General features: G+C 36.1%; 2 protein-coding genes across 11 annotated transcripts in view; one reads left to right on the top strand and one right to left on the bottom strand.

Annotated features, from left to right (window-relative positions):
• LOC109548087 (uncharacterized) overlaps positions 1–12,410 on the top strand; it is a 79,060-nt gene that overhangs the window by 43,299 nt on the left and 23,351 nt on the right. The window contains exons 6-7 of the mRNA XM_073799898.1: positions 5,882–6,059; positions 8,254–8,461. The gene's annotated coding sequence lies outside the window, so the exon portion shown is untranslated. The remainder of the gene's footprint in view (positions 1–5,881; positions 6,060–8,253; positions 8,462–12,410) is intronic.
• Positions 6,958–12,410, bottom strand: part of HEATR5A (HEAT repeat containing 5A) — a 112,154-nt gene continuing 106,701 nt past the window's right edge. For 8 of the 10 annotated variants that reach the window (XM_033851202.2, XM_033851200.2, XM_033851207.2 and 5 more), the window contains 3 exons: positions 10,068–10,222; positions 8,748–8,961; positions 6,958–8,454 (listed from right to left, as the gene is read on the bottom strand). In XM_033851202.2, coding sequence (XP_033707093.1) covers positions 8,147–8,454; positions 8,748–8,961; positions 10,068–10,222 — 677 coding nt within the window. In that variant the 3' untranslated portion in view covers positions 6,958–8,146. The other 2 variants (XM_033851206.2, XM_033851209.2) reach the window with 2 other exon arrangements.

The raw sequence follows: 12,410 nt of genomic DNA, 5'->3' as shown, positions 1-12,410 counted from the left end.
AGTGCTAGGCACTTGAATTCTTTTATCTGGGATGGAACTCAAGGAAGTGGCACATGGAAAGGGAGCAGCATAGACAAAATGGAAGTGACTAAGGTGTTTTGACACCCATTAAGATGGGTGTTAACTCTCAAAATGGAAGCCAGATAACTACTTTTCTATTCCACCACACCTTTTCCTGCTGGTGACCAGAGACAGAGTTACCTTTTCTTCTGACTAATCCCTAAAAACACGGGTGAACAGAGGCATAGCTGACCTACTTTGTAAATACTTATTGTAGTGTTAATCAGCAAATTTACTGCAGGCAGAGGTCAAGTGACCTCACAGCCATTCTGCTTTAGGCTGAAAGCCACAGTGGGAGCTGACCTTAGTTAGGGTGGTGCTGCTCCAAAAATGGACTTGTGACCACCCATCAGAAGCAAGATGCAAAACAAGTGTTGTTTAAAAATGCAAATTATTGGGCCATACCCCAGACATTCTGAATCTGTTTTTCTTTTAAAATAAACTTTACAATTTAGAATAGTTTTTATTTTTTAATTTTTTTTAAATTTACTTATTTTATTTTTGGCTGCCTTGGGTCTTTGTTGCTGCATGTGGGTTTTCTCTAGTTGCAGCGAGCGGGGGCTGCTTTTCGTTGCGGTGTACAGGCTTCTCATTGAAGTGGCTTCTCTTGTTGCAGAGCCCGGGCTCTAGGCACGCGGGCTTCAGTAGTTTTGGCGCGTGGGCTCAGTAGTTGTGGCTAACGGGCTCTAGAGCACAGGCTTAGTAGTTGTGGCGCACGGGCATAGCTGCCCCGCGGCATGTGGGATCTTCCCGGACCAGGGTTTGAACCCGTGTCCCCAGCATTGGTGGGTGGATTGGGGAAGCCCTAGAATAGTTTTAGATTTACAGAAAAGTTGTGAAGGTAGTACAGAGTTGCCATATACCTAAACACTCGGTTTTGCCTGTTATTAACATATTACGTTAATATGGTACCTTTCAACTAGTGAACCAATATTGATGCTTTATTATTAACTAAAGTTCATACTGTATTCAGACAGCCTTAGTTTTTACCTAACATCCCATTTCTGTTGCAGGATCCCATCCAGAATATGATACATTTTTGTCTCCTTAGGCCCTCCTTGGTTGTGATAGTTTTTCAGACTTTCCTTGTTTTTGATGACCTTGATGGTTTTGGATGGGGTCTTCGTTGCAGTGCGGAGGCTTCTCATTGCCGTGGCTTCTCTTGTTGCGGAGCACGGGCTCTAGGTGCGCGGGCTCAGTAGTTGTGGTGCACGGGCTTCTCATTGCAGTGGCTTCTCTTGTCGCAGAGCATGGGCTCTAGGCATGTGGGCTTCAGTAGTTGTGGCACGTGGGCTCAGTAGTTGTGGCACACGGGCTTAGTTGCTCTGCGGCATGTGGGATCTTCCTGGACCAGGACTCGAACTTGTGTCTCCTGCACTGGCAGGCGGATTCTTAACCACCGCACCACCAGGGAAGTCCTCCCCCTTTTTTTGAAAGGAAATTACTATGTGCAACCCTTTGAGGGGTGGGGAGTTAGGTTTCACATAAAATTATTTGGAATTCTTCTACATGGGAGATTTGTCTATTTTCCACCATTTATTTATTCAATAATTTATATTAGGATAGACTCATGGACATTTATTTTATACTTTTATATGTCCCCATTGTTGAATTTTTTTATTTTTAATTTTGTTATTAAAACCACTGCCCCACCAGGGAAGCCCACTAACTCCTTTTTTAAAACTTCAGATATAAATCGGTGTGAGTTCTCTAGGGCTGCCATTACAAAGTACCACAATCTCGTTTTAAACAGCAGAAACTTATTCTCTCATAGTTCTGAAAGCTAAAACCCCAAATCAAGGTGTTGAGAGGTCATGTTCCCTCCAAAGCCTCTAGGGGAGGGTCTTGCTCCCCCAGCTTCTGGTAGGCCACGGCATTTCTGGGCTGTGGCAGCATAATTTCAGTCTCTGCCGCCATCTTCACATGTCTGTCGTCCCTCTGTGTCTGTGTGTCTCCTTGTCTTCCAATGGCATTCTCCTCTTCTTACAAGGACACTAGTCAAATTGGATTAAGGTCCCACCCTACTCCAATGTGACTTCACTGTAACTATTTACATTTGTAATGACCCTATTTTCAAATAAGGTCACATTCTGAGGTACTAGGGCTTAAGACATCTATTTGGGAGACATAATTCAACCCATAACAAATTCCCATACCACAGAATTCATCCTTTTAAAGTGTTCTTTTCTGTGGCTTTTACTATATTCACATGGTTATGCAACCAACACCACTATCTAATTCCAGAACCTTTTCCACATTCCAAAACGAAACCCCATACCCATTAGCAGTCACCTTCCCCTCCAATCTTCCTCAGCTCCTGACAACCAGTAACTTACTTTGTTTATATGGATTTGCCTATTCATAAATATTTCATATCAATGGACATTTCATAAAATGGAACCATATGACAAGAGGCATTTTATGTCTAGCTTATTTCACTTAGCATACTGTCTTTAAGGTTAATCTCCATTGTATCATGTATCAGTACTTCATCCCTTTTATGGCTGAATAATATTCCATTGAATGGATATACCAATTTTGTTTATATATTCATGAGTTGATGGACACTTGGGTTGTTCCCACTTTTTGGCTGTTATCAATAATTCTGCTGTGAATATTCATGTACAGGTTTTTGCATGACTTTTTAATTCTTTCATACCTAGGAGTGGAATTGCTGGATCATATTGTTAATTATGTTTAATTTTTTGAGAAACTGTCAAACTGTTTCCAAAGCAACTGCACTAAATTCTCAGCAGCAGTATAAGAAAGTTCTAATTTCTACACGTCCTCCTCAACACTTGTTATTGTCTTTTTGATCACAGCCATCCTAGTGATCAAGTGAGGTGGTATCTCATTGTGGTTTTGCATTTCCCTCATGAATGAGGATACTGAGCATCTTTTCATGTGTGTATTAGCCATTTGTATGTCTTCTTTGGAGAAATGTCTGTTTTAACTCTGCCCATTTTAAAATTGAGTTGTCTTTTCATTGTTGAGTTTTGAGAGTTCTTTACATATGCTGGATATTCTCTCTCTCTCTCTCTCTCTCTCTATATATATATTTAGCTATGATTTGCAAATTTTTTTCTCCCATTCTGTGGGTTGTCTTTTCACTTTCTTATAATGTTGTTGTTTTAATATTTATTTATTTATTTTGGCTGCATCGGGTTTTAGTTGCGGCATGCAGGATCTTCACTGCAGCATACAGATTTCTTAGTTGTGGCATGCATGCGGGATCTAGTTCCCCGACCAGGGATCGAACCCAGCCCCCCTGCATTGGGAACGCAGAGTCTTACCCACTGGACCATCAGGGAAGTCCCGTCTTTTCACTTTCTTGATGGTGTCCTTTGAAGCACAAAAGTTCTTAATTTTGATGAAGTCCAATTTATCTTTGGACTTCAAAGATAAAGCCACTTGTGCTTTAGGTGTCATATGTAAGATAAATGGTTTAGGCATATGTTTGCCCAGAGACAGACAGTAGGTGATTTCTGGAAGTTCCAGTACTATGTTAAGCATATAAATCAAACAACTAAAGGAACATTTTCATATTGTAGAAAATTCTACAAAAATTTTTATACTAAATTGAGAACTCAGAATGGTCACATTATTACTGAAAAGAGAAAGCATTTGCAATGAAAACTATAGCAAATGGCAGAGTCACAATACAGCTGACTGGGGAATAGGAAGTGCATGTTCTAACCATTTCTCATCTGATATTGACTCAAAAGAGTGTGTTGACTGCTGAAACAAAAGCATTTCCATAATTAAGCAAATCTGTTTTTACGAAGCTTTTGTGTTTAAACGAAGGCCTAGATGATGTGTTTCTAGTACCTGACACTACTAGGGAGGAAAAGGTAGGAGAAAACAAGTCACCCTGGCAATTCAGGGAGCAGTGAGCACTCTTCCAGCATTTGATTGCAAACTACAAGGCCCAAAGCTTTGTTAAGATTAGAAACAAGTAACTAACAGAGAAATATTGGGACTTATAGGCTCGTTGTTCACCAGAGAGCATCAGTTTTGGTTGCATATGAATGTTTTGGTTTTTTTTTTCTGAGGACACTTGTACTAGCCCAGTAACACCACTAACAAAACTGCTTTTGCTGTGTCACTGGCATACTTTAAATTGCTTTAAAAAATATCTCACTTGTTTTGTTCTTTCTTGGAATGTTTTATGTTATAAAGCAGTCCACTACTGCTGATAGGTGTGTGTATATGCATATATGTGTGTGTGTGTGTGTGTGTGTATATATATATATATATATATATATATATATATAGTGTGTGTGTGTGTGTCTAAAGTTTTTTTGCATCTAGATTTTTTTTCAGAGAAAAGTATTAAATTTTGATCCCATTAAGCAAAACATTGTCAACATTAGTTTTTCATTGGTAGCAATGACCTCTTAAATTTTCTTAATAGAATCCTTTAAAAAAATAAGTATTTTCTGAAATATTTTGTCAGAGAACGATATGTGGATATGTGCTAAGAATGCCTATTAAGTAATTAGAATTTTCTCCAAGTAGTCAGTGGAATCATTTTATAATGTCCTAAGTAGAACAGCCAGGAGTCCTGAGCAAACAGAAAGGCAATTAAAGGAAGCTAGCTCCTTTGAATTTACAGAACCTAGGATTGTATTTGTGGTCTGTACTGGATACATTCCAGCTCTACATCACAACACAAAATTTCCCATTTCCTCAAAGCTAAAAGCCGAGGCATCAGCTAAGTAGATTGATAAACAGAAAAGTCAAGATAGGCACAGTTCATTAAACTGTCAGCCAGCAGGTGAATAACCATATTTCTGATAAATTGAGGTCTTGCAAGGGTTAACAAGTTATTTGTAAAGAGGAAAGTACATTCAATTGATGGAGAAAATGCAATATATGTAACTACCTTGATTCTACAATTATGTTAACAGGACTCTGAAAGATACATATAGGCAGACTACTGAAGCTTTAGGACTGTTAGCATAATATAATCATTAAACGGCCAGAAACGATTCAACATTTTAACTATAGTTTTTGGGTAGTATAGACTTTATTTCATATATTGTTAGTTTTGTATTAACATTATCATAGTTTATTAGCTTGAGGGTTGAAATTTCTTCCCTCAAAATGTAAACTAATATTGTAATAAAAAGACAAAGCGAATCCTTCTGTTCAAAATTAATGTTACAAAAGACTCTTAGGTTATACATTTATTCCGTCAAGTATGTATTATTCTCTAAGCCTGTACCATATGATATTCCTTCCAGGAAGTCCATCTCAGAAGCGTCAGTTTTCTTCCCTGGGTTCCCATAGCACTATCCTTGTATCTCTTTTATAGCACTTATTTGTATCTTTTAAAGTGCCTTAATGTTCCTTTTAGGTGGGCGGTGAAGTTTGATTTATAGAAGCAGAAATTTTGCTTCGGATGCTCTATTTATAGAAATCTGGTCTTTCTGATGTTACTTTTTATAAGTCTTTCCATGATAAGCTTTTAAATAGTAGGTTAAATAAAATGAGACTCAACTAGTAGTTTGGGCTGTATTTCTTCCCTTAGAAAAACATAAAGCTCAAGCAAACATTATATATACCACTTTGTTTCATCCAGTTTGCTCATCAACACATTAAATTTGTAAAGAATTACCAAGTTAAAGTGCAACTGCTTTATAACAACTGGAGACTTGTTAAAATAAAACAGATGTAAAGAATTTTTGATGTGCTTTTCAGTCTTAACTATTCACCTTTAAACAAATCAGAACTTATATCAACAACTAATCATGTATTCATTATTCCCATTGAAATTGTAGACGTCACAAATTTTTCCCACTTTTTCCTGTTGTATTAGCCAGAAAACTTTTCGTGGCAATTTGGAGAAATATTAAACGAAAATATCTTCAACTAGGAGTGAAGAAAGCTCTGGAAGGAATGTGGAACAGTGAAAGAAGAGAAAAGCTTTACCTTGATAGAATCAGGACCACCAACGGACCTTTTCTGTCTCTAGCTTGGAACCTGGGATCAAAAAGGTGGGTTCAAGTCTCAGCCGTTAAGCCTTAATTTCTGTATCAGTAAGGGTATCTTTACTAATTCAATATTGTATTAAACAAGATGATACATTAAAAAAAAAGCCTGTAGAATTGTGCCCAACTCAAAGTTCCTAATTCCATGACACTGGACATATTTTTTCACAACTACTGATATTCATATAGCACCTTTAAATCCAGACAATTCAGGATACCAGGTCACTAAATGAGGAGCAGAAATCTTAATGTTTAAGAACAAACTAAATGAAATAAAAAACAATACAAAAGAAACAAAAAAATAAAAAAAACTATATCCTGAGAATATCCCAGTCCAGCATTTGCCTTGGCAAAGGAATAAATTTCTCAGCTCAAATTCATCCTACACCAGTACAGTTCAACAGTTTTTCAAGTGTCTAGTTGATGCCACACAGGCAGTTACAGAAGACAAAATTTCTCCCTTTAAGACACAGTCTAAAAGGGAGTATTAAAATGCAATGTGATGTTCAGTGCATAGAATAATATATAAAGTACTGCAGGAACACAGATGAAGAAGCAGTTACATTTGCTTGGTTTGAGAGGAGGGTAAGAAGCGTTAAGGAGTTATCAAGGGGAAGTGACATTTAAACCAGGCCTAAAAGGACTGGGAGTCAGCCAGATAGAACAAGGGAGAGAAGGGCATTCAGGTGAAGGAAACAATAATGAGTATACAGGCAAATTCATAGAGATAATTAGAAAGACAAAGAATGCAAACCATTGCAAAGAATGTTCCAAAGAAAGGGCTCCCCTCAGAAAACAGGCTAAGTTTCAGAGAAAATATTATTTGCTCCACAGAAATGATTTTCTGCACTCTGTGAGACTAACCAGTCATCTTTTGTGAGTAAAATAATTTCAAATACAAGAATGATAAAGAAAATTAGCTTTATTTACGTAAATTAGAAAAACTGATTGTAGTGTTAGAATTTGTCAAATGCTTTCATTCTGAACGATTTACAAGTGTATTTATATACAAACATAATAAAATAGAGTACCATCACATTGCTTTCTCTTGACTCCAAGCGTCTCTCCATTCTGAACATGCCCCTCTCACTTCGGGTTTTAATTTTTAACAGGGAAATGCTTTGTTCTGACACAGTGCTTGATTCACACAGTATAACACTGAAGTGGAAGGAGAGTCAATGACCATCAATAATTAAAAATTATCCTTCAACCAGTATGACTTTATCATTAGATTTTTTCTATATTAAAATATGTTTCATGTTAAAAAAACATACTTGTATTCATTGAGGATCTAAATTTGTTGTACTAAATTTGACATTTATATAAACCCATAGTTAATTTAAATATAGATATGAATCTATATTAAACTCATTGGTATGAATGTTTGCCATAAATGAAAATGATGAAAATTATTAGGAACAGAGGTAAAAGAAAATCCATGTGAGAAATTGAAGTGGAAATGCCCTATTCTATTTAAAATCACTAAAATTTCAATTTTCTGAACTCAATACAAATAAAACCAATAGATGGTAAAAAGCCATGATATTTATAGACACCAAATCTTAAGTCACACTGTAGGGCATTAATTAATTTGTACTATTACATATTTTAGATAATTCTAAACCAAGTTTCCTAAATAGCTTGCCAATCATTTACGTTGTTTGAGAAATCCAAGAAAGTCTAATACAATTATTGAATAAGGCCGAATTTTAAACTGGCAATCGAGATGCAATATAAATGCAGATAATTTATATTAGAGTCAGGCTTATATATGTCATAGTACTATGTGTGTATGGACTATTAGAAGAAATAAATTTTGTTTTTAAAGCAGTGGTTGGTTTTCTAAGTTTAGTTCTTTAGCACTTTATTGAAATTCCTGGCAAGAATTCTGACAGAGCTCTGTGATTTTATTATATGAAAGAAAGAAAAAAAGAAACCCACAAAAAATGTTAAGTTTGCTGTGACTTTTCAAAGCAATTTAAGTTAAAACAAACAGCCTCCAAGTGCACTTGTGTCTAAAATGCCACTTTTGCCCCCAAAGTGAAAGAAATGATCAAGTATTGCGTTAAGGTGCTTACTATTCAAAAAAAACATCAGAGGAAGTTGGTCTTTAATTGGATGCTTGAATTCTTTCCAGAGTTCTTAGTATGTTTAGATGTTGGTATCTTGAGTTTGACACTTTCTTGATTGCCCTTTATAGCAGCTTCAAGGCGGGCTTTCAAGGCTGGAGAGGAAGCCATTACACTTTTAAAAACTGATGAATACTGAGGCCCAATCTGCATGAGATTTTGCAAAGCAAAGTCATGTAGATTTCTCATTATGGAAGTTGCTGATCCCAGAGCATTCTCATCCAAAAGGAAGGAAATGAGGATGGGCAGAAGACAGGCCACCAGCTGAGAGCCTGGAAGGTAAACAAATGATGTAAGCCCCAGGTTCAGGGATGTAAATGTTTCTTACACACTTGATCTGGACATATTTCCCCCACTTGAAGGGAAGCAGTTCTTCCAATCTCTTCTCCCAAATTAATACAAAACAGTATCAATACTGTTGATTGATTAACATCAACACCTGCCTTTCCACGAGTGTGAAAATATAATGCTAAGTGACTAATGGGATGTTTTACAGTTTAAATAACATTAAATTTCTGATTTTGGACAGATTCTGATTTAGTATGCATTTAGTGCTAGCACTTACGATGCTGTTCCTCAGCAATGGCTACCAGTGCTTCCAAGACCTTTATGCCTTCTTGAAAGATCTGAAGCTCAGTAGTGTCTTCAGGTTTTCTTTTGTCTATTTCCTGCAGTTTTTCCACGATAGAGGATACTAAAGAGTAAATGTACGGGTAGGAAACAGCTGGATTCGGATACTGAAAAATGGAAAGTAGGAGCTGATAGGTCTTGATTTGTACCTAATCAGAGAAAAGACAAAAATAGTATAAACTGTAAATGTAAATTTACGTTTATATTAAAATGTCAGTTTTAATGTAAATTTTTAAAGTAAATTAAAAAATGTAAATGAAAAAAATTTAAAGCCTCCCCTCCCACACTTAAATTTATTTTATTTCTAACTTATCTTTAATTTTGGAAGTCCAAGCACTAAGTTATTCAAACTTGCATGCTAACAGTGGTTGTGACAGCTTGGAGTGGGAATAAAGTGGTTAATTTTTCTTCTTTTGACTAGTTCCTATTTTCCCCCTCGTTTGTCTCTCTATAGTAAAAAATCAAACAAACACACAAACTTGAAACATATTTTGGATTTTAGATGAAAATCACATATATTTGATGCTATGAAGGTTTTAAGGAACCATGTCTGGACCATATTAATTATGTGTAATCCCATACTGGAGGCACCACTTTGAGACTGCTACATAAAGCTCCTGTTAGGCTAGAGGAAACAGATAGGGCAGGAGAACAAAAGGAGATGACTATACAGCAAATATAGAAACCATCCTTTATTCATTTGAATGATTATTTTTTTTCTGAGAGAAAATCTGTTTACTAAGTTTTAAGAGTCTATTTGTGATCATGTGCTACAAACTTATTTTGTACCACATAACAGCATAGGAAATTAATTTAGCAAATAAAAGGGCCAGAAAGGAATGGGATTAATTTGTATATGCTGCTTTTGAAACAGGTCCCATTATTTTACAGTCATATACTGAAGGCACATGCTAGCGTCTTCCTTCCCTTTTTTTTTGAAAGGAAATCCACTGAAGTTCTAGGGATATATCAATGTTAAGATGCCCCTATTTTAAATTTAGGTTTTTTTTTTTTTTTTAATTTTTTAAAAAACATTTTCTTTATCTTTCTCCAACTAACTACATTCCATCCTCAGGGCCAAAAAACAAGACCATTATTATTTGACTTTGTCAACCCAAGAACATGAATTAATCCAAACCTAAAAATAATTTTCAGTCTGGTACTTTCTGTTGGACTCAACAAAATCATAAGGAAAAGTTTTGCAAAAGCCTAAACATGTTCCTATTACAAACATCTATCTTCTAAACACACTTACCATAGGATCTTTTATCTCAAGAGTAGCCTTAAATTTCTCAATACAGCGCTTCTGAAGGCATGGGATCGTAGTTACTTCTGGACTGGTAGACAAAGTAAATACTGTGATAGCAGTAAGCAGACTGACTTCATCAAGTTCTTGGTGTGTTCCAGCTACTAAAAAGAAATAATCTATGAGAAACAGATCCCAACACTGTCATATTTACTGTTATATACAGCTGTGAAGCTGTCTCTAGTTTGGTAGTAATTTCTTTTGTGTACCTAAGGATTACAGACAGTAATACGGACTGACTGACTAAGAATCCTGGCAAATGCTGTAGCTTTAAAATATGCATTTTACGTAATTCTAGAGTCAAGAATTACCAAAGAAATTACAGTCTGCATTAAGTAAAGACATCAGTAAATACTTATATACATTTACTAGGAATATGCATTAACTAGTTATGTGACCTTGGATATTTAACCCCATCTTCAGTTTTCTCATCTGTAAAATGAAAGTAACAGTACTTAAATTTATAAGGTTATGAGGATTAAATGAGTTAATCCTTGCAAAGCATTCAGAATAGCATGTTGCACATAATGCTCAATATAAATTAGCTGTTATATTACTGTTTTTATTGTGGAGAAATACAGAAATGCTTGGACAGTTGTTTTTTCTTTGTTAAGTTTAAAGTATTCATATTTTGATAATACACGTGTCAAGCGAAAATAACTTAGCACTTTGTTTGCTACATATACCATTTCTTAACAGTACAGAAAAATTTGAAAATATCTGTGTGTGCCACAATCATTTAAAGGAATTTTCTACTGGATGTAATTTACTTCATTTCCCAAAGTCATACTCTCATTAAATAATTTTAATGAACCTCTTGTGGAAAATCAATGTTATTTGAAAAGGAAAAGGTGTGGCAAATTCAACTCATTAAATTGTGTAAGAATGGATTACTACTTATGAAAAAAATTACATATATATGTAGAAGGTTTGGTAACATTCACTCATCAAATACTTAAGAAACGTTTTCTATGTGCCAGCACTCTTTTTGGCACTGAGAATACAATTTACAGAGAAGATACAGAATATACCAAGAAGTAAATAAAGGATTTCAGCTAGTCACAAGGTCTATGAATATAAAAAATATATTCAGAGATAATAGAAAGCAACCCAGGAGTTGCTACATTGGGCAGTCAGAGAAAGGTTTAGGAAATTAGTGTTTGAGCTGACACCTGAGACACAGCAGCAATGAAAGCAAAATACAATGGATGGGTAGGATTTATTTTGTAAAAATAATTTGAATAATTTTAAGGTAAAATAGGTGCATGGTTAACATTTAAATTATGACAGTATTATTATAAGCACTTTATATTTAATCCTCATTAGCATCGTGAGGTAGGTACACTTATTTCCCCCATTTTATGGATGAGAAACTGAGGAACGGAAATTCAGTCATTTGCCCAAATCACACAGTTAGTAAGGCATTCAGTTTGATTCCAGAAAGCATACTGTTAACCATGATGCCATAGTGCTTCACATACAGCCAAGTTATTCTTAGTCATTTATAGCAACTTCAAACTACAATAGCTAGTCTGTTTAGTAAAAATGTCTTTTTATTCTCGTAAGATAAAGTTCTCCTGGGTTCTTCTTCCCATTTCTTCTAAAATTCCCTTATTCTCCCAGCCCTGCCCAAATTCCATTATACCCATTCTCTTTTACCTACAATAGATGCAAGGTTCGCTTAGCATTAAGCCCCATGGAGAGGCCTATGTGGTAAGGAACTGAGGCCTCCTGCTAACTAACAGCCAGTGAGAGACTGAGGCCTCTTACCAACAGCCATGAGCGAGTCCCCTTGGAAATGGGGACTGTGACCCGGCTGTGACCCCGGCCAACATCTTAACAGTAACCTCAAGAGAGACCCCAAGACAGAACCACCCAGCTATGCTGCTCCCCAATTCCTGACCCTCAAAAACTGTCAGGTAACAAATGTTTGTTGTTTGAAGTTACTAAGTTTTGGAGCAATTTGTTATGTAGCAAATGTTTTCCCTATCAGCTCCTTCCTTAATTCTTCTCAGTAGCTAGTCCAAATCCTCAGTGTCCTAACCTCATTCTCTGACAGACAACAGAAAACCATCTGTGTGTGTGTGTGTGTGTGTGTGTGTGTGTGTGTGTGATGAAAGAGGCAAGCTCATCATAACTCAACCTAACAACTTACGCCTATTAACTTTCCATCCTTACCTCCTTTCCTCCCTCACACTGGCAGATTCATCCTTCTAAATGTGCTGTGAATTTTTTTCCTTTCTGCCTAGAAAAGGGATGCTGCTTCCCTCCCTAATAGTTCCAACTCCAACC

This window comes from Tursiops truncatus, chromosome 2 (assembly GCF_011762595.2).
Source record: "Tursiops truncatus isolate mTurTru1 chromosome 2, mTurTru1.mat.Y, whole genome shotgun sequence".
Lineage (NCBI taxonomy): Eukaryota > Metazoa > Chordata > Mammalia > Artiodactyla > Delphinidae > Tursiops > Tursiops truncatus.
The sequence above is the reverse complement of the archived record's forward strand: the minus strand, read 5'-3'. Positions and strand labels throughout refer to the sequence as shown.